This window comes from Dasypus novemcinctus, chromosome 3 (genome assembly GCF_030445035.2).
Source record: "Dasypus novemcinctus isolate mDasNov1 chromosome 3, mDasNov1.1.hap2, whole genome shotgun sequence".
NCBI lineage: Eukaryota > Metazoa > Chordata > Mammalia > Cingulata > Dasypodidae > Dasypus > Dasypus novemcinctus.
In genome coordinates this window covers 184,585,175-184,607,018 of record NC_080675.1, presented here as the reverse complement: position 1 = coordinate 184,607,018, position 21,844 = coordinate 184,585,175, and the positions used below count along the sequence as shown (strand labels likewise).

General features: G+C 60.0%; 1 protein-coding gene across 6 annotated transcripts in view; it reads right to left on the bottom strand.

The window, feature by feature from the left end:
* Positions 1 to 21,844, bottom strand: part of APBA2 (amyloid beta precursor protein binding family A member 2) — a 211,756-nt gene that overhangs the window by 109,327 nt on the left and 80,585 nt on the right. For 4 of the 6 annotated variants that reach the window (XM_023585805.3, XM_023585807.3, XM_058294837.2 and 1 more), the window contains exons 1-2: positions 6,694 to 6,769; positions 6,448 to 6,501 (exon numbers count right to left, since the gene is read on the bottom strand). In XM_023585805.3, the coding sequence (XP_023441573.1) occupies positions 6,448 to 6,501; positions 6,694 to 6,707 (68 nt within the window). In that variant the 5' untranslated portion in view covers positions 6,708 to 6,769. Of the gene's footprint in view, positions 1 to 6,447; positions 6,502 to 6,693; positions 6,770 to 21,844 lie in introns of those variants that run through there. The other 2 variants (XM_058294834.2, XM_058294832.2) reach the window with 1 other exon arrangement.

The window sequence follows — 21,844 nt, the reverse complement described above, 5'->3', positions numbered from 1 at the left end:
AGGTCAGCCACCGCTTCCTCCGGGATAACACCAGGGTGTGTGGCCACCACAACACTCTGCTTCCCTGGTGTTTCACTTCCAACCTCCTCTAAACACCTCCACTACCCCATGCCGGAAATGACCCCAGGCCACCATTTTACTTTTTGATACAATCACATTAAAACGGACAGAGAATAGAAGTCAGCTAAGGGGTAGCCCAGAGCACACCCTTCCATGCTCACAGAACCGCCACGTGCAGTCCCGGCTCTCTGAGTCCAGGACCTGGGGGCCAGCCTTCCTGGTCAACAAAGGTCCCTCTGCCACAGCTGGTAACAAGCCAACTTCTCTGAGCCCTCCCTCAGGCCAGGAACTTTGGGGAGGGGGTACTTCCAAGTGCAAATTTCCAACCTGACTGCCCCAGGCCTTCACCATTTCCACTGCAGATGTGGAATGTGACAGAAGGAGATTAAGAAATGTGCCCAAGAGAGATTAATTCACAGCAGCCCTGGACAGGAGGAAAATAAAATTCTTTGCAGTACACTCTGTCATAAATGATTTCAAGCCCCCCACCAGTGCTGCCTGGCAAGACTTAGATACAGGCTGTTTAGCAACCAATCTAAGCACAAGCTGTGGTCTAAGAATTTGTTCTGACTTAAATGAGCATTGCCATTGCGCCCTGCAATGCACATAAAATTAAACTTGGAGAGTGCTAGGTTAGACAGGATTAGAGACGTTTCCTTACTCCAGGACCCCTCAGGGCCTTTACCAGGGTAGGAGGCCATTATAAGAGGGAGCCCCCAGACCGGTGCTTCCCAGCCTCATTTGAACATGGATTACTATTTTCAGGAGCAGCTCATGGGACTCCCCGGAACACAGTTTGGGGATACCAGCTCAGACATTAATGCAATTAATTAGAAGTAGATATAACTAATTAGGCCTGAACATCATTAATAAAAATCACATACAGAAACACCTAACTTCCTTTAATTTAATCACACTAATTGTGCTGGGGCAACCGAGTAGCAGCTCATACTGCTACTTTAAGACATTTTCCATCTTTTAAAAAGAGTGCTGATGAATTTTTCTCTCCTAATGTGCAACTTAAAGTTTAAAAAGAAGGTGGGGGAAGCGGGTGTGGCTCAGGGATTGGGCTCCCACCTACCACACGGGAGGTCCCGGGCTCAGTTTCCAGTGCCTCCTGGAGAAGGCAAGCAAGCACGGCAGGCAGGCACAGGAAGCTGATGCAACGAGATGATGCAACAAAAGACACACAAGGAGGAAAGACCAGGAGAGACACAACAAACCAGGGAGCTGAGGTGGCTCAGGGGATCTAGTGCCGCTCTTCCACATGGGAGGTCCCGGGTTCACTTCCCAGTGCCCCCTGGAGAGAAGACGAGCACACAGCAAACCGACACAGAGAGCAGACAAGGACCACAAACAACGGGTGTGGGGGGGGGTGATAAACAAACAAATAATACATCTTTTTAAAAAAATAACGAAGTTGGGTGTCTTTGAAAGCACACACCAAACACCCACCTCAGCTTTCTTTCTTTTCCTCCTCTCTCACGAAGGAAGCAACAATACAGAGCAATTACTATGTGCAAAGAACTCCCGTTATGTGGGCCCGTTCTCATGACTCCTACAGCACGTGAGCCCCACTTTGCAGAAGAGGAAAAGGCACTTCTGAACGTTTAAGTAATTAGAGCTAGAAAAATGACCGGGTGCTTCCTGAGCCTCTGCAGGCCTCGAGGCTCTGAACCTGGCGTGGAGAAGGACGCAGAACAAGCAAGCAGACAAGGCCACAGAGACAAGGCAGGAGGAGGTGGAACTGGCGGGAGGACGCGGGCCTCACCGTCCAAGGAGCCCCCCAAAGGAGGAGGCCGCTGAGCAAGACGTGAGGGGACGGTGGTGACGGAGCCCTTCCCTCAGAGCCACCAAGAGCCCCGGCGAGTGCGTTTGAAGGAACAGGGACCCAGAAATCCTAACCAAGGCAAGGACAAGAAAAGAATCATCTTCAAAGTCAGTACTAATTTTTTTTTTAATGACAAAAAAAAATTTCTTTTTAAAATGTCAGCATTACAGCCAAGTTAGAGGGTTAACTAGTAAAACAGCCCGGGCAGGGATGACACAACAACAGTGAGGTAAGTGTTGTGCACACTGAGGTTTTAACAGAATATCTGCTTTTATGAACTTTTTTAAATACACAGAAAAAAGTATAGGGAACACAAATAAGGATTCCTAAACCATTCAGACTAAACTGTTCTCATCCCCACCCCACCCAAGACATAGAGGGCCCCTTCACAAAGCAGCACTTGTCCTCACTGCTGGGAGGTGTCCTGGTATTTTCGATTCTACTCTAATTCATTTTCTTTTTTGTCTTTTTTTTTTTTGCTGGTTGTCACTCACTGAATCCATTTCTTCACACTAAGGCTTCTATCTGGGAGTGGAATTGCTGAGCCATGAGGAATCTACATTTTGGCCCTACTAGAAATTGTCTAATTGCTCTACAAAGAGGTTTTACCAATTTTCTCTTGATAAGTAGGGGCATGAAAATTCTCCTCACTCCACATTTTTTTAAAGATTTATTTCCCCTCCCCCACCCGGCTGTTTTTGCTGTGCCCGTTCACTGTGTGATCTTCTGTATCTATTTCTCTCTCTCTTTTTCTTTTCTTCTCTTCCTCCTCTAGGATTCAGAGGGATTCGATCCTGGGGACCTCTGATGTGGAAAGAGGTTCCCTGTCAGCTGTGCCACCTCAGTTCCTGGTCAATGGACTTTCCGATTTGCCAAACGGATTGTTTACTTGGCAGTCTCTTGATTAGGAGCGAGGCAGAGTTCACGTGCACGTTAGCATTTTGGTTTCCTCTTGGTGTTATTTGCCCACTTTCCTATTCCGTTCAGTCTCTTTTGCTTGCTGATTTGGAAGCACAGTTTATGTAGACAGAATACTAACCCCTTACCTTAAGCACACCACTGGTAACTTCTTCCACTATGTAGTTTGCTTTAAATGTTATTTACGGTGGCCCTTCTCTTAAAGAAGTTGTTATTACTGGCATTCAATTAATCATTTCTTCCTTCATGATTTACCTATTTTGGAGAAGGATGTACCTTACCTTTCCCTACCTGGGGGCATATAGGAAACCTCTTTATGTAGTTCTTTTCTTCTGTAAGTTTCCATCTTTTGTCCTTCACATTTAGGTCTTCAGTGCTAGGGGAAATTACCTGTGTGGAGGCTGTGAGGTAGAGATCTCACTTCTTCTTTCCCAATGTGAGCAACAAATTGCCCGGCATCATTCCCACCAGGTCGGCAACGTGCCGTGCCGACTCCTGAGCTCCGCTCACACGAGGACGTCCGCGAGAGACGACTGCCCCACCCGCCCTGCCTGCCCCTACACGACTGTCACACAGCCGTAATCATTATAGCTCTTAATTTCTCAGTAATAGCTGCCAATGTCTCTTTCTTTGAATCTTATATATTATTTTAAAAACACCTTAGGCCAAGTTTTACACCGTGTTTGTACGCGTTTGTATGGAGACAACTGCAGCCTTTTTTGCAAACGTGACATCCCCTAACTGTGCTTTCTGAGACTTGCGAACGATTTACACACAGCTTATCCACCTTTCCAACATTCCTTCAGGATAAACCCTGAACTGATGTATTTCCTATTCACATATTTTAGGGCCTGTAGGACAGATATCACAGGAGAGTGAGGCCTACAATCTGATTCTATCCCGCTCCTCCCCCAAAAAAACAAACCAAAAACACTTAGCCCCAGACTTCTGCTGTAAGCGGGAGTCTGTTCACCGAGTTCTACAGAAAGGCACCAACGCCTTACGGTGTGGGCCTTCTCAAGGTAGGGAATGATTCTGTCAGTGGAAAAAAACAAACGCAGGCCACCACTTCTCTCTCCTCACAGAAATTCACTCCGACACAACTGACATTTAAAAACCCATCTCATTTCCACTTTTCTCTCAGAGAAGAAATATGCCCTTCTGCAGCACGTCTGTGGAGACCAGTAATGAGAATATTCACGCAACAAGCTCCTGTTCCACAGCCGGCGGTGGAAGCAACGGAAGAGAGCGGCGCATCTGCTACAACTGACTGATACGCTAAGATACGGTCTTTGTTCAGACTCAGAAGAAAAAGACCGACGCTGCATCAGAGGAACAAGCAGAGCTGCCCCGTGGCTCCACCAGAACGCAACAGCGACTGCGATTTCTTTAAGCAAAAGTTTGAGAAGCCAGTTTCCCAGCGGACGGTTCCTAGAGGGTCCGGGCTCCCGGAAGCTGGGAATTCCACCTCGGGTTGTGAGACGCGTCCCCATAACCACCCTCTCTCGCCGCAAACCGTCCTTCCTGCCAGCTACAGACAAGACCCCCTCCTTCTCCAGACTGCCTCAAAATTCTTTTGGGTTTACAGAGATGAGGTTGGTCGGTGAATTTAATGTATTTAAGGCCGGAATGTGTTTAGAAATTGAAACAGAAAACCAAAGAGAAAGGAAAGGCCTCCTCCAAAGCACAAAAGTAAATCCACAAACTGCTGAAACCGAAGAAAAGTTCAGAAAATACTCGGTTATTCTTAGGCCCAAACCCATTAAAAACCAGGCAACGCCTCGGAAGCTTTGCGCTCTCTCTGGAAAGGGGCTCGATTGTTCTACAGCTTTTAAATGCCTTATGCATATGCATAACAATCCCCCCACCAAAAAAAACCACCCCAGCACCCACCCAGCACATTCGTGGCAAGAGCGAGCCTCAGGCTGGAGGGAGGGAACACCTGCCCGTGTGCCCAGCGGCCGGGGGGAACAGGCTAAGCAGGGCAGACGCCGGGAGAGCGAGCCGCCCTGCTGCTCGGAGCCCCTCGCGGAGCTCGACGAGCGAGGCCGGCGCTGCCCCCCAGAGCCGCGCGCGGCGGGCGGGAGTCGGGGCCACGCGCACACCCACCCCGGATCGTGTCCCGCCCCACCCTCCCCTCATGGCACGCGGGCGCAGGCCCCAGCCTGGCAGACGCCCCTTCCCGCCGATACAAAGAATGCACAGAGCCCACCAGAAGCCCGGGCTGTGCTGGCACGGGCACGCGAGGCCACGCAGAGGGAAGCCCCGCCCCCAGTGCGTCCCCCTCCTCGCAGACCCCTACCACACCAGCTGCCCCCCCCCGCCCGCCGGGTGGGCCGTGGCGGGGAGGAGCCCAAGCCGTCTCGGACCCAGAAGCCGCCCCCGTGAGTCTCACCCAGGGGCAAGGAGCCGTGCAGGGCCACGGCCACCAGGCGTCACGGCGCGGGGGCCGCCCACCCGGCCACCGCAGGAGGCCTGGTTGACCAGCTAGGCGCCTTGCGGTCAGCTTTCTGGTACGTCGCAGAGGTCAACTCCCAGACTGGCAGCGCTGCTGGGATCTGAGCGTGAAACGTGCCAGGTGGCGTCGGGGCCAGTGGCTGGTAGACGGACTTACGTACAGCGGGCGTGAGCCCAGGGCGAAGAGCACCTCTCGACGAGGCTGCTGTACTTAAGGTGTGGCCCAGTGGACGAGGTGGGCCGCGGTCCTCGTTACCAGAGGCCTCAGAGGGGAGAAACCGCAAGCCGAAGAGGGAGCAGGCCGTGGGAGGCAGCCGGAGTTAGCGAAAACCGAAGAGCAGACACGAGGGACAAGAGGCAGAGGCGGCCGAGAGCAGAGCACCTGTGCCCGCGGAGAACCTGGCCTGGCCCACCCAGACCTGGACCTGTGGCCCCACAGGCTCGTGTAGGACCCAACCCACCAGGCGGTGCCTGTCACGGCAGCAGCACAGCAAGGTGGGGGGCACAGCAAGGCGGGGGCACAGCAAGGCGGGGGCACAGCAAGGCGGGGGCACAGCAAGGCGGGGGGCACAGCAAGGCGGGGGCACAGCAAGGCGGGGGCACAGCAAGGCGGGGGCACAGCAAGGCGGGGGGCACACCAAGATGGGGGCACACCAAGACGGGGGCACAGCAAGGCGGGGGGCACACCAACGCGGGGGGCACAGCAAGGCGGGGGGCACACCAAGGAAGCGGCACACCAAGGCGGGGGCACACCAAGGAAGCGGCACACCGAGATGGGCGCACACCGAGGCGGGGGGCATACCAAGGAAGCGGCACACCAAGGCAGAGGCATTTTTTGCTCTCGGTGTAATTAGGAGACCAGACGGGGGCTGGACAAATAGCCGGTGAACCGTGTGAGGACCGGGCTGACACAGCTGCTGTACAACCAGCAAGGGCTGGGGGCAGGGAGGGCCATCGGTCCTGGCACGTGCCGGGCCCTTTGTCCCCTGCATGGCTACAGGTCAAGTCCAGCTTCAACCCTGGGTACCCAGACTAGACCCAAACTAGAACACACAGGTTCCCAGAAAACAGAGGCACGCAGCCGCGCCCGGCTCCACGGAAGGGAGGCACTCCTTCCTGAAATGACCCCGTTTCACGAGCGTCAGAGGCAAAACCAAGCAAGGTGACCTCATATTTCTTACCTAGAGCAAGTGGCTTGGTAATATCGCAGGAAACCTCCTGGTGATGAAAGCTTTCTGTAACGAAGCAGAGGAAATTACTTTGGTTTCAGAAATGAGGATGGTATTTATTCTGAGCCCCTTCAAGTACAGAAATTTAAACGAGACTGAATACCTGTAAAAATGAATTATAATTCTAATGAGATGATCAGAAATCACCCTAAACAAATAATTAAAATGTTTCTTTAGTCATTTATCACGTAATATTACCTTAAGAACCTCATGTTGGGAAAGAAAGCTGTGGCTGTGGCTCACTCTGGAATGAGAGGCTATCTGCATTTTAATGAGGCTCCTCAGAGCTCTCATGAATATGGATTTTCCCACAACAAAGCCTGACCCTGCCAGTGTGCAGAGGCAGGATCTGGGGACACGCTCGGCCTGAGGCGAGCCTGCACTTGGGGGCGGGGGGACGACAGCCATGCTCCTGGGCTGGTGCTAGGCCCACCTGGGTCCTCCAGAGAGTGCTGGGAAGAGACCCCCGGGGCTCACGCTCCTGTTAGCAGAGACAGTCCAGAGCAGGGCATAGACCCCACTGCTTCCAGGCCAGGCCAGGCCAGGCCAGGGTGGGATCAGGAGCCAGTGAGGGCAGGGGCGGGAGGCCTGGGCAGCAGATGGCAGGGGGCCCGGGGCAGCAGGCCCGGGGGCGGGGGTCTTGGGGCAGCAGGGGCGGGGGTGGGGGACCCGGGGCAGCAGGGGCAGGGGCGGGGGGCCCGGGGCAGCAGGGGCGGGGGTCCTGGGGCAGCAGGGGCAGGGGCGGGGGGCCCGGGGCAGCAGGGGCGGGGGCGGGGGTCCTGGGGCAGCAGGGGCGGGGGTCCTGGGGTGGCAGGTGGCAGGGGCGGGGGGCCTGGGGCAGCAGGGGCGGGGGTCCTGGGGCGGCAGGTGGCAGGGGCGGGGGGCCTGGGGCGGCAGGGGCAAGGAGCAGGGTCCTGGGGCAGCAGGTGGCAGGGGCAGGGGCCTGGGGCAGGGGCAGGGGGCCTGGGGCGGCAGGGGCAAGGAGCAGGGTCCTGGGGCAGCAGGTGGCAGGGGCAGGGGCCCGGGGCAGCAGGGGCCTGGGGCAGCAGGTGGCGGTGGCGGGGAGCCTGCAGTGGAGGCAAGAGGGTTTCACTAATCGTAAGCGTCACACTCCTCTCTCCCGGGTGGCTCAAGACAGAACACACTCAGACCGGGTTTTCTGCTTCCCTTTCTAAACAAGAGCGGCCGGAGCCCCGTCGGGGCCTCGTTGTCGGGGGCGGAAGGCTGGGCACCGACTGAGAGCCGGTCGACGGCCCACCCCCTCAGGCCGGTCTCCGCCTCAGGGACCCCTGGGGAGAGGGCAGCCGAGTGGCAGTGACCCCAGGCCATGGCCTACAGCCGCGCCTGCCGCACGCCCGGCCTGGTCACCTCCTAACAGGGACAGGGGCAGCGGCGTGGGCAGCGGGGGCCGTGGTTCCCTCCAGGCTCCGGGGCCCCCCACCGCCCACATTCAGCCCTCGGGCTGCGGACCCTCGGCGCGGCCCAGTCCCCTTTGGCTGCAGCGCTCGGGGCCGGGAAGGCGGGGGGGGGGGGGCGACGCCGCAGGGGGCCTGCCGCTGTGGACGCGGGGCCGTAAGCGGGCATGCCTGGGCAGCGTCTCGGCCTCCTGTCCTTGCCGTCGTGGGCTCCCAGTGCTGGAGGATGGCCCCGCGCTCCCTGGCCCTGCACCCTCTGCAGCCAGGCCCCAGAGGAGCGTGTCCGAGCTGGCGCCGGGCAGGGGCTGCACCCAGCGAGGACGCGGCCTGGGTGCTGCTTTAACTCCTCGCTGGTCACGCCAGCCCGCGACCTCACACAGCCAGGAAGGGTTCTCCGGCCTCAGCCAGCCACGCCTCCCCAGCCCTGAGCAGGGGTGACTGCAAAGGGCAGCGAGAAAGCCCCAGAAGCTTCCACCCACACGTCCACTGCGCCTGGCGTCCAGCTGACCCCTGGACTGTGGGCCCCCCTACCCTCTCGGGGCCTCGTCCGGGCTACACGCAGAGACCACCGGTGGCACGGCTCCCCCCGCTGCCACAGAGCAGCAGGCGGCCCTTCTGTAACCCAGAGCAGACCCCTCCCAGCGCCACCAGAATCCACTCCCAAGAGTCCCTCGCAGGGCCCGGCAGTGCCCCGTGCCGCCCCCAGTGCCTGCTTGCCAGCAGCTGGTCATCAGTGTTCTTCCACGTCTACCTTCTCCCAACTCCCAGCAGCATTTTAACTCCATGGCCGGGTCACCTGCACTTGAACCCAGGACCAGTTCTCATTCTCTCAAAATTCTCCCCTATTTTCCCAGCCCTGCGCTCCCAGGAGCTAAAGCAGAGGGAATGTGGGGTTTTTTTTTGGTTTGTTTTTGTTTTCTCTGTGGTATCGGGATGGGGATTGAACCCGGGACCTCATGTGTGGGAAGCCGGTGCTCAACCACCGAGCCACATCAGCTTCCCTGAGTTGGTTTCTTCGTTTCTTTGCTTGTTGCTTGTCTTTGTTTTTTCAGGAGGCCCCAGGGACCAAACCCATGACCTCCCTGTGGGAGGCGGACACCCAACTGCCCGAGCACATCCACTCCTGGAATGTGCATTCTGATGACCTGTGTCGACGGACGTAAGTTCACCTGGCAGACGTGTCCAACAAAGCCGCCAGCACAGGCCCTGGATGCGCACGCAGGGGCGTCCTATCTCTGGCCGGCTGTGCCCGGTGGCCAGGCCAGCTCCGACCAGCCCGCGAGCAGGGACGCTGAGAATCAAAGGCGCGGAAGCCCTGGTTTCCTCTGCAGCCACGATGGCCTGGCCGTTCCCGAACACCCCCCTCCCCAGAACGGCCCAGTCCTCCTCCCACCCATGTGCTGGGGGCCGTTCTCCTGCCCTGGCCCATTGTGGCCTGCGGCCCCACTGTGCACCTGCTCGGCCCATGCACGGTCCAGACATCGGGACTGAGCAGCACAGGAGCCTCCTCTTCTCCCTGGCAATTCCCTGCCATTTGGGGGCTCTCCTAGCCCGTCGGCCCCCCCCGAGATTAAGAGTCTCAGCTCCCCACGTGGCTTGCCCAGCCCCATGGTCTTTTAGGGGGAAGAGGAGATGGGGGGACCCTGGCCTTCCTGCAGCCCAGCGCCCCAGGACACAGACACCAACCCACAGCACAGAGGTGTCCAGAGCCCCTGACGCACGGAGACGGCCAGCTTCTCAGGAGCAGGGGCTCTCGGAGACCAGACGGAGGAAGCGAGGCCTCTCCTCGCCTGCAGCGCCGACCTGCCCACAGAACCAGACGCAGCGGGCGCCGGAGCACCGGTCCGTCAGCGGTCGGCGCCAGCACTGACCGTAGCCTGGCACGCGGTTCTCCAGCAAAGACGCCGGGCAGGCAGCCGGCTTGGCTGCAGGGCAAGCCGACCTCAGCCGTGGGCTGCTGCTGCGGCCACCGTGCGCACCGTATCGCCCCGCGCAGGTTTCCGGCAGTGACGCCGCCCCGGGAGGAGCCTCTGAGATGCCTCTGAGGACTCACGCGGTGGTCGGGGCTCCCGAAGGTCACTGCACGGCCCACGGGAGCACCGACGCCTTCAAGGGCTGCGGCGCAGGGAGCCCCAGTCCTGGAACGGTCCTCCAGCCCGCGAGCCCGGACACGGTGGAGGCCGAGGCAGAGGCCGTGGTCATCCGAGGGCCCCAGAAACTATTCTTGAGTTGGTCCATCCTGCGCACGTGACCTACATGCACTGCTGGTGAGAGCAGCTCGCTGAGGGCCGTCTGACTGGGTTAAGGTGGACTGCTCACTAGATTAGCTCGCTGAGGGCCATCTGACTGGTTGAAAGTGAGCTGTTGATTAGGTCACTGTGGGCCGTCTGACTGGGCTAAGGTGAGCTGCTGATTTGATCAGCTCACTGAGGGCTACTTGGTTTAAGGTGAGTCACTGACTAGATCAGCTCGCTGAGGGCCATCTGACTGGACTAAGGTGGACATCTGACTGGGTCAAGGTGGACCCCGCACTGGGTCAGCTCGCTGAGGGCCATCTGACCAGGTCACGCTGGTGAGCTGTGGCCCAGGGCCGGCCTTGATCTCCCTCTGGAGCCCTTTGTAAATGGATGAAGATCCAGAGGGTCAGGAACAGGCAGGAGCTGAGGGGCAGGTGGAGCTGGAGCAGCCCCAGAGAGGGCAGAGGTTCCCAGGACCACCCACGGCCCGTCCTCGAGCAGGAGAGCATCGCCCGGGCAGCCCGGATTTGGCCGCTTTCCTCAGCCTCGGCACCGTAAGCTGGTGAGCTAATAACCCCTCCGAGAAGCCGACCCACCTCCGGGGCACGGCCTCGGGGGGCCCCCCCACACTCCAGCCAGGGCAGAAAGGAGCAGCCGCTTCGTCCAGACGACCCATGGCCCCAGGCCGGGCAGCAGCCCCACGCCTCCCCACAGGGAAGGTGGCTCTCCACCTGGAAGGGGCACGCGCCCTCGGGGGGCTGGAGCGCAGAGCCCATCGCGGCTGCCTTGTCCTGGGCCTTTTCCAGCGGTGGGCACGTGTCCTCACGTTAACGGGCAGCGCGGCCGGGCCCTGGCCTGCCAGGTCTGGGGTCGGCTGGCATGTTGTACTTGAACTGAAAACCAGTGGGAGTTGGTAAATCTGGCGCACAAGCAGCCAGATGCCAGGAAACCCTTGCCGGCAGGAGCCTCTGGCCTGGACACCGGGCCCGGGCTGGGTGTGGAGGGGCGCAGGGCAGGGGGCCGGAGCGACGGGAGGGTGGGAGGCGGGGGAGGCGGGCGGCTTCCCCCGGTGCCTGGGGACCCTCGTGGCGCGGGCGCAGCTGCACCAGCTCTGAAAAGCCAGGGTCCCCAGGCTGTCGGCACCCTGTGGGGGGTGCTCAGAATGGGGGTTCCGCTCCTGGGGCCAGCCTGGGGGGCCGAGGGGCTCCCCCCCTGGGCCGGCACCCAGGAGCCGTCAGCTGCCCCAGGTAAGCACAGGAGGCTCGTGGGCCCTGGACGACAGCTCAGTCAAGCTGCCCGAGGGGGAGCGGCCAGATGCCATGGAGCCCCAGGTGTGGCTGAAACCACGGAGCCCCCGAGGGGACCCCCAGGGACAGCGCTCAGACAAGAGCGCCCCAGCAGAGAGAGAACCGGGGAGGCGCAGGAGCCAACCGCGGCCGGGTCCGGGGCAGCCGGCGCCAGGCTCGGGCATGGGGCACCAGGGCCGCAGCAGAGCCAGCCTGACCGGACAGCGGCCTCGGGTTTCTGGGGGGATCGTGATCGTCCATTGAGGGGAAGCTCCCACTTCAGTGGATGCCAGAGCAGCTGTCTACAAACAAAGCATATCCGTTCTGAACCGAGGACCAGAGCTGGGTACGAAGTCAAGGCCAGTAACTCCACAGGCGGAGGCAGGTGTGACTTCTCTCCTCCCAGGCAAAGCTGCATCAACCGAAGAGAAAGCTCTGGCCTCCCGCCCCTACATCCTGCAAACGTTGGGGGGAAACGGGATTGAGAACCAGTCTCCAAAGACCTCCACATTTCAAAAGCAGTCGTGCGCTTGGGCAGGTGGGCTAAGCCCACCGTGAGAGGGGATTCATCAGAACAGCACAAACATTGAGAACCTCCGCTCGCAGAAACTTCCCTTTCAGAGCGGAGCGGTCCCAGGCCTCGCAGCGTGCTGAGGTCCGGCTCAGGCCGGGCGAGCCGCCGGGTGGGGACCCCGCGCTTAGGGGAGAGCCTCCCACTTGCTATGGGCTCGGCTGCGGGACTCTTCTCAGGGACTGGTTCCAGTGCCCGTCGCCATGGCAGCAGCGTCAGCCCAGGACGTGGCCCTGGGGAGACCTGCGGGCGTGCTGCTTCAGTCCAGCTCGAACTCAGAAGTCTCTGGAGCCAAAGCAGTTACGACGTTCCGTACCTCTAACCTCAGCCATCTTTTCTGTTTAGAGCAGGTGTCGTTTTACAGAAATACTGTGCAGAAAGTACAGAGCCCCACAGCACCCCTGCGCAGTTTTCCCTCGTGCCAACGCTCGCATTAGCTGGGGCCCGTGTCGCCGCCGATGAACCAGCGCTACTGGAGCTGCACCACTCAGGAAAGCCCGGTCTCGCCGGGGCTCACTCTTGCGCTGCCCAGCCCTAAGGGGTGTTTTTACTGGGGCGGCATTTCTGTGTTTGCTTTTGCATAAATCACCCTGTGAGACTCTCCCAGACAAACCCAGGGGCTCCTCACAGGGGTGCTGAGCTGACTTAGTCCTGCTGGGATGGAAACGCGACATGCGGCGGCCAGCTGTGCGCTAAGCCTCTGTGAATCTGTCCTTGAAGAGTCCGTGGAATCACAGGGACGGAGACACTGTTCTCTGCCTTCTTCCCGGGAGGAGTTTTTCACACCGAAATATCAGACCTATTTCTCCAATAATCCTTGGCTTGCCGTGCACACCAATTTTGTTTCTGGAAGTTCTTGCCTGGCGTTGGGGAATCGGGCCCGAACAGCACGGAGGAACTGAAAACTGGACTCGGTGCCGATGAAAGGCAGGGAAGGCCCTGGGTTGGCCCCAAGAGGAGGAGCGAGAGGGAGCCCGCGGGGTGGCGGAGCCTGCGCTCCCCGTCCCCAGCGTCCCCTCCGAGCAGTGTGCCTTCTGCTCTTGCTTCCGGGCTGGGCTCTCATTCTCCTTCGGGCGGCTCCGTAAATGTGGACACAAGCTGGAAGCTGAAGGAAGGAAAGCTCGCCAGCGCGGTCCAGCGAGGACCCGCTCACCGAAGCTCGGCCGAGACCGTGGTGCCCACGTCTGCCACGTGTGAGGCCGGCGCTGCCCTAGCCCGGCAGGCACCGATTCACGCACGAGCACCTCCAAGCCTCCGAGCACTGCGACCTCCGCAGAGTCGTCACCCCCGTTCTACAGATGAGGAAACCGAGGCCCAGAAAAGCTGCATGGGAAGTGCCGGAGCAGGGGTTTAACTCCTGGGCGTCATCTGGACCCGGGAACCGATCTTTAGCACATACACGCGGAACAAAGGACCAGGCTACGCGCGAAGAGAAAGGCGCACACCACAAAGGGAAAGGCACAGAACGAGCACCAGGAGAGCAGCCCCAGAACGGGAAGCAGGCACGGCCAGCGAACACGGGAGAAGACCCCCCCCCCCGGGCACCGGGAGGCAGGACGTGGCCATGGAGACCCAGCACACACCTGCACCCCCGGGCTGCTAAAAGCGTGGGTCGTCTGCGGCGCCAAGCGCTGCCAAGGAAAAGGGGCGGGGGCCGCTCCCGCTGCTGCGGGGATGGCTCGTTGGGCCAGCACCCTGGAAAACGCTGCCTGCGTCTAGAAAACTGAAGGCGCTTGCCTTCTCCCACGGAATTCCACCCCTCACGAAACGTTCCGGACAAGCCTGGCTGCGCTTCACAGAGGTATGCGCGGGGTGTCAGACAGCGTGTTTGCAACGGCCAAAGACATCCATCACCGGAGAAGAGACAGTGTCGTGTTCGAGCGATGAAACATCACGTGGCAGCGAACCATAGCTACACATTTCAACACGGATGAATCTCAGAGGCAATGCTGAGCAAAACAAGGCACACAGCAGAAATCATTCACGTAAGGCGTGAACACGTGAAGCAATACATGCACGTCTATTTACAGACGTGGCGAGGCACACACAATCCCTGGGCAGGGTCACCCCGTGTGGGAACGGGGAGATGCGCCGTGGAAGGAGCATCGACTCCACCCCAGCTGAGATGCGTGAGGCGTGTCCGCAAGTTCTTTTGACGCCCCCTTCAAAAACGGGGCCTGATTCCCCTCTCAAGTCTGAGCTGGCTTCAGTGACTTGTTTCCAGTGAGGAAAACGAGGCAGACGCGGCAGTGTGTGACCGCAGCCCGGCCCTGAAAGGCACAGCAACTTCTCGATTGTCATGCGTGTATTTTTTTAACTGAGCAGAAACTGACGTAACAGACAAGGAACCATTTGGAAGTGGAGGCTTCCTCTTTACTCTCTCTGGGGTCACTCAAACTGGGGAAGCCGGTGCCACGTCGTGTGGGAGCTGCCGTGTGCAGAGGCCCTGAGGCCGCCAGCCAGCAGCCACGTGACGTGGACGCTGGACGTGGGTCCTTCCACTGCAGCCTAGCCCACGTCTTGACCACCCGGCTAAGCCACGCTCAGATGCCGGACTCGCATGGAAAAACAGGCGTTTATTATTTTATACCAGTAAGTCCTGGCGTAATGCATTAAAAAGAAACGGATCATCAGTGCAGGGTATGAGAACTGAAGCGTGCACCACGTTATTCTGTTTACCTCTTTGTATGTCAAATACTTAATAGCCAAGATTTTAAAAGAAGACTAATAAAAACTGAAAAGGTGAGCTGCACAGTTTCTATCTGGGTTGACTGTAAAGTTTTGGTAACGGATGGTGGTGTTGGTAGCACAACATGGTGAGGGTAATTAACAGCACTGAATTTGATACGTGAATGTGATTAAAAGGGAAGTTTTAGGTTGTATGTAGGTTACTAGAATAAAGATTAAAAAAAAAATAGGACTGCACAAACCAACAGTAACTTTACTGTAAATGAGGGACTACAGTTAACAGCACAATTATAAAAACATCCTTCATGCACTGCAACAGCTATAGCTCATTAGTGCAAAGAATATGGTTGTATAGCAAAACTCTGTATTTTGTGTATTTTGTGCATGGCTTTCTGTAAACCTGCAACTTCTCTCACACACACACACACACACAAAGGAACAAGAGTAGCCAATAGTCACCTCGTGAGGACGGGCTGAGCCAGTGGCACTCCCCGTGGGACGAGCCAAGCTGGGGTAAAGAGCCACGCGTCCCCTGTGACGCTGGAGCAGAGTAGACAGCACCGCGTGCCAAAAGAAGCTGTAACGGACGAGCGGGGGACCACACGCTAGGAAAGCCCGCCTGTCGATCACTCGCCATTGTCGTTTCCTCGGCTGCTCAAGCAAATACCACGCAATGGGTTGCGTCAACGGTGGGAATTTAAGGCTCGCGGCTTTGAGGCCAAGAGTCCAGATGCAGGAGTCATCGAGCGACGCTTCCCTCCTGAGGGCTGGCGCTCTGGGGCGGGCCGTGCTGAGCCCCAGTCCCAGTGCCGCCATACGTGGCGACGCACGCGTGGCATCCATGCGCCTCGCCCTTCTCTCCTGGTTCTTTTGACCTCAGCTCTTGCTTCTGTGGTTCTCTCAGTCTGAATTTCATCCTTCTTTTAAAGGACTCCAGTAACAGGATCAAAACCCATGATGACCGAGGTGGGCCACCCACTAACTGAAGTCACCTCATCGAAATGTCCTTCTTGCAACGGGCTCACACCCACAGGTGCCTTAAGCGGAGAACGTGCTTTTGGGGCGCACAATTCCAGGCCTGTGGCTATGCAGTGCGTCCTGCGCTGGAGCCAGGTTGACCCTCCAGCTAACAAGAGCCAAGCGTGGAAAAAGGGCCCGCGGCAAGAGGGGGCTTTGATGGTTTGGGGTGGCCAGGGGAGAGGAGCCTAGAAAAGTCCAGTAGACACAGGCCAGGGAGCCTGGGGAGCTGTGGCGGGAGGCAGAGGAGGGAGAGCAAGGTTTCCTGAACTAACCTAGGAGGTTCTCGGGGTAAGAGGGCAGCGTGCTTGGGCTGGGGACAGAGAGCACGCTCTCCTGGTGGGCCTTGGGGCGGGCTGGGGCTGGGTCGGCAGCACCCAGGGTGCCCACCGCCTCGGGTCCCCCACAAAAAGCAGGCTCAAGCCTTAATTGAACCCGCTGTTAGGATGAGTTAAATGCAGCCACGGGGTCTCAGCCCACGCGACGGGAGGCTCTGTAGAGAGGAGATTCAGAAGCCGGCAGTAAGTGGACCCCAGGAGAGCAGGCACAGGAGCCAGCGCGCCAGCACGGAGGCCGAGGGGCGAGCCACGGGGCCCCCGGGCTGCGACGGGCCGGCGCCAGGACGCGGCGGGGGACAGCGCGGCCCTGCGGGCCCGTCGCCTTGGCTGCCTGGGCTCCGGCGCAGGGAGCCGGCCACCCCTGCCGTTGACCCGGCGTGCAGCATGTGCCGCAGCAGCCCTGGCAGACCGTCACGCCAGGACGCCACCAGAGCTGGGGGCAACTCAGCAGGCCTGTCCCTGTCCTTCCTCTCTTCAGGATCCAGAAAGCAGAAGTACTTTCCATTCCTCAGAACCCGCAGGAGCTGGTCTGTCAGCCGACGCTGCGGAAGCAGCCAGAACCCGGCGGCTGCGGCAGACCCACCCGAATCACCCCAGAACCCCCCCGCAGAGCTACTCAAGAGCATGTACTTCCAGCTCCTTTCAAGAGCGCGTGCTGGACCTCGCCGTGTGCTGCGCTCCCCGATGCGCTCGCTCAGGAGGTCCAGCCGAGGCCCGCTTTCACGGAAGAGCCCTTGCTCTCCACCCGTGGCAGCCGAGGCATTAACAAGGCCCAGTCTGTCCTGAGCGGCTTTCCCCTTTCAAAAGCAGCCCGTAGGGGGACAGCAGAGTGTAAGCGCCCAGTAGTGTCCTCCTTTCGACCTCGACTTGCTGGGAAAACAGCCGCTGGGGAGGGGGCTCCACTGGAGCTGCTTCCTGCTGCTCAGCCCACCTGGCCTTCGTGGACAAAGGAGCGAGGAGACGAGGCGGGAACGCCCCAGAGTGGGAAGACACATCACGCTGCCTGGGTGCCCCGGTAGCCCAGACAGCCTCAAAGAGAAGAAGCCAAATTTGAGTTTGTTTGTTTGTTTCACACAAGCCAGAAGAGACTCTAGAGCATGGGTTCTTAACCTTTTTTGTTCCACAGACCCCCTTGCCAGTCAAGTGAAAACCACAGACCCCTTTCTCAGTCCACACTATACCATGTATTATTTAATAAATATATCACACCTATAACAACATGGCCCCACAAGAATGATGTATTTTTTTAAAAGATTTATTTATTTTATTTCTCTTCCCTCCCCCCTCCCCGGTTGTCTGTTCTCTGTGTCTATTTGCTGTGTCATCTTCTTTGTCCGCTTCTGTTGTTGTCAGCAGCACGGGAATCTGTGTTTCTTTTTGTTGCGTCATCTTGCTGTGTCAGCTCTCTGTGTGGGCGGCGCCATTCCTGGGCAGGCTGCACTTTCCTTTGTGCTGGGCGGCTCTCCTTGCAGTGCGCACTCCTTGCGCGTGGGGCTCCCCTAGGCGGGGGACACCCCTGTGTGGCACAGCACCCCTTGTGCACATCAGCACTGTGCATGGGCCAGCTCCACACGGGTCAAGGAGGCCCGGGGATTGAACCGCGGACCTCCCATGTGGTAGACGGACGCCCTAACCACTGGGCCAAGTCTGCTGCCAGAATAATGTACATTTGAATTTCACTTCAAGCTCACAGACCCCTTGTTAAGAGCCCCTGCTCTAGAAAATGACATACTATTGAAAAGAAACAAAATGCCATGCACAGTCAAAAACTGAGTACTTTAGCGTGAGCCCTGCAGTTGTCTCTGTCAACAACAAAACCAACTCCTCAGGGAAGCGGACATGGCTCAACCGACAGAGTGTCCGTCTACCATACGAAGGGTCCAGGGTTCAAACCCAGGGCCTCCTGGCCCATGAGGTGAGCTGGCCCACGTGCAGTGCTGCTGCCATGCGCCAAGAATGCTGTGCCGTGCAAGCGTGTCCCCTGCATAGGGGAGCCCCATGGGCAAGGAGTGCGCCCTGCAAAGAGAGCCGCCCAGCATGAAAAAAGCACAGCCGGCCCAGGAACGGTGCCACTCACAAGGAGAGGTGACGCAGCAAGATGGCGCAACAAAAAGAGACACAGTTTCCCAGTGCCGCAGGATAACGCAAGCGGACATAGAAGCGCACACAGCGAATGGACACAGAGAGCAGACAACGGAGAAAGGGGGACGGTGGGGAGAGGAATAAATAAACCTTAAAAAGAAACAAAACCAACTCCTCACACCCCACACACCTCACACACATGCTCTCGTCTAGAGAAGACAGGAAGACGAATGGATTTCATTTTCCAAACGAGGCTTGACCCGAGCTCCCACGCAGGGACCCGCATAAACTGAACAGGGAGGCAGGAGCGGGTCCTGAACTTTCCACAGACGCCACCAACTTACAGGTTTCAGAATTCACGCAGGAAACCCAGCGCCCGGGACAAGGGCGGCCGTCACTGTAGGTCCAAGCCGGTGGCTCCCACGGCCAGCCCCGGGGCGCAGCAGCAGTGCGCAGCGGCTTCCTGCTTCTGGAGTGGCCCCGCCCCGACACACTGCGGTCCCCCGCCCCACGATGGTGCCGGGCTGTCCTGCATACGCAGAAATCCCTGCTCCCTGGAGCCCTGGCTGAGCCGACCATCGCTGAGGCGCCCTCCCACCTCCACGGAGCCGGCCCCCGGCGAGGCTCCAGCTCCCAGCAAGGCCCCGGCCCCCGGCCCCCAGCCCCTGGCCCCCGGCCCCCGGCGAGGCTCCAGCCCCCAGCAAGGCCCCGGCCCCTGGCCCCCGGCCCCCGGCGAGGCTCCAGCCCCCGGCAAGGCCCCGGCCCCCGGCCCCCGGCCCCCGGCCCCCAGCCCCCGGTCCCCGGCAAGGCTCCAGCCCCCGGGAAGGCCCCGGCCCCCAGCCCCTGGCCCCTGGCCCCTGGCCCCTGGCGAGGCTCCAGCCCCCAGCAAGGCCCCGGGCCCCGGGCCCCGGCCCCCGGCGAGGCTCCAGCACCCGGCAAGCCCCCCGCTAGGTCCCAGCCCCCGGACCCCGGCCCCTGGCCCCCGGCGAGGCTCCAGCCTCCAGCCCCCCCCCCCCCCGTGAGGCTCCAGCCCCCGGCAAGCCCCCTGCTAGGTCCCAGCCCCCGGGCCCCGGCCCCTGGCCCCCAGCAAGGCCCCAGCCCCCGGTGAGGCTCCAGCCCCTGGCCCCCAGCCCCCGGCCCCCAGCCCCTGGTCCCCGGCAAGGCCCCAGCCCCCAGCCCCCAGCCCCCGGCAAGGCCCCAGACCCCAGCAAAGCCCCAGCCCCCGGCCCCCGGCGAGGCTCCAGCCCCCAGCAAGGCCCCGGCCCCCAGCCCCCAGCCCCCGGCCCCCGGCGAGGCTCCAGCCCCCGGCGAGCCCCCTGCGAGGTCCCAGCCCCCGGCCCCCAGCGAGGCTCCCCTGGCGAAGGGCACTTGCTCTCGACACAGCCCCAGCGTGCCCTTGAGTGGGTCACAGTTGTCGAATGACTTTTTCTGTTCTTGCATTTTCATGATAATTTGCTGCTCTGTTTGGGTCCATCCTTGGCAAATTATTTTCCAATGAGTACGTTTTACATAAGACATGAACATAAATCATCCATTGCTAAAGCAGAGAAACACACAACCGGAGGAGAGGATTTTCACTGAACCAGCCTCAGGACAAAGCAGGCAGGAAGAAAGTGGAGCCAAGATGACAAGGTCAACAACTGCTGGAACGAGAGAAGGGTTCTACGCCACCGTGCGGTGGACTTTCTGCTTACTTCACGTGTCTTAAAAGATGAAGAAACTGAGGGTCAGGGAGCAAACATGAATGCCAGCCCAAAGAGCACAGGATTAAACCCCAGCTATGCTGCATTCAGTCGCGCCTCCTGCCAAAATGCTGGGCTGTGTTCAACGAGATTTAAAGAGGAAACAAAATCCTCAATTCTATACACGAGTTGAGGCCAGTCCACTGTCAGGTCTTACACAACCAAAACCTAGCAAAATTAGGTTTAACTCAATCGGCTACGTCCTACGTCTCCAAAACCAACAGGACAGACCTCAACGGCCCGGGCGATGCTGAGTGTTTCAGCTGAAGGGGCAGTCGACGTTACACTTCTGCAGCTTTCCTCTCGGGAAGACAGCTTTGCCCCGGCTGGCGTCTTCGTGCTTGCGCGAAGCCTCGGGCAGCGGCTTCCGGGGCCGCCGCCTTTTACTCAGCCGCATAAACGGGCGCTGCGCGGTGAGCACAGGCGGCAGCCGCGCTTTTCTTTACTTACTTTACGAGTGGTACGAAGAGCCAGGAAGGCTCTGGAACCAGCATTAACCCCACAGCCATCGCTTTCGCATCCAGAGCCCGGCGCCATGCGGGGACCCCCCGCCCACTCGGGGTCCGGCCTCTCCCAGCACCAGCGTCCTCAGGGGCTCCGGCTGCCCACTGCCTCCTCGAGGCCACACGCGGCCACAGCCGGTGCCGGGAGGAACCCCGAAGGGTGTCCTACTTCCCGACGGCACAGCAGGAGCCACCCACGGCCGCCACACGTGGGGGAGACGGGCAGCAGCCTCCGGGGGCCGAAGGTTCCGGAAACCCAGGGGAGTCTGGCGCGACCTGGGGAGACGTGCCCACCCGGCTCGCGAGGCCGCCGTGCCGCTCCGAACGCCGGGCCGCTCTGTCGGAGCCCCAAGCGCCCCGTCCTCCCGCCCCGGCCCCCACTCTCTCGGGGCGTCTGCAGAGGCGCGGGGACAGGTTGCCCTGGAGAGAGGCTCCGCTCAAGGGGCAGCAGGGCCCAAGAGTGCCCGCCAGAGACAACCTCTGGGGACCGGCGCTGGATGCACCAGAGCCCCGCGTCTGCACCACGCCTCCAGGCCAGGCCCGCTGCCCGCCTCCCGCACAGAGAGGCCAGGCTTCCGCGAGAGGCCTGCAGAGCTGACGGGGCCCGGGGACCCTGCCCGGGCCGGGGCGGGCGTACAGCCCTCGCCAACGAGGTCGGGGTCCCGCGCCCGGCTGGCCAGGGTCAAAACAGAATGAAGGCGGGGGCGGGGAGCCCATCAGCCGTGGAGAGACGGAGGCAGGGCGAGTCAGAGCACCCTGGAGAGGGCCCAGGCAGGAGGTGGGCACTGCACCTGGGCTCCCCGCTCACCTGGCGACGGGAAGACGGGCAGGTGGCAGCCACCCCTGCAGCCCTGGGCCACACTGCAGCCACAGAGAGGCGAGGGGCGGGCGCGCAGGGGCCGGAGGCCTTCTGTCCCGGGCACTGCCCTGACCACGCGCCCTCAGGCCCCTCGGACAGCTCAGGCCCGATTCGTAACGTGTTTGGAGAAACGCAGCCCAGCCCGGGGGGCCGGCAGAACCTTCCAGCGCCCCCACACCTGGGGCTGCAGCGGCGGCGGGGAGCCCACCCCCCACGGGCCCGGAGGACGCGTCCTACACATGCCACCCACGGGCCTCGCTGCCCGAGCGTCACCCAGGGACACGGGCCTCGCGTGAGGCAACAGAGACCCTCGCAGCCCAGAAGCTTCCGTCTGTCGTGATTTAAAGGAAGGGGGAATCGATCCCCTTTAGAGCCAGCAATCAGAGCTCCTTGACGAGCCCCCAGATGGGGGGCAGCCAGAGCGGTCAGGGTGCTCCAGAGGAGAGCCGCACGTACGCGTTCCAGCTCCTCACACCTGGGCGTTCACACGTCCATGCGGCACAGCCACAGGCACCACCTTTACAGGACACAGATACGTTGAGAGAGATTTTGGAAGGAACTGGCTCATGCGACTGCGGGGCCAGCGCATCTGAATCCCACGCGTCGGGCCA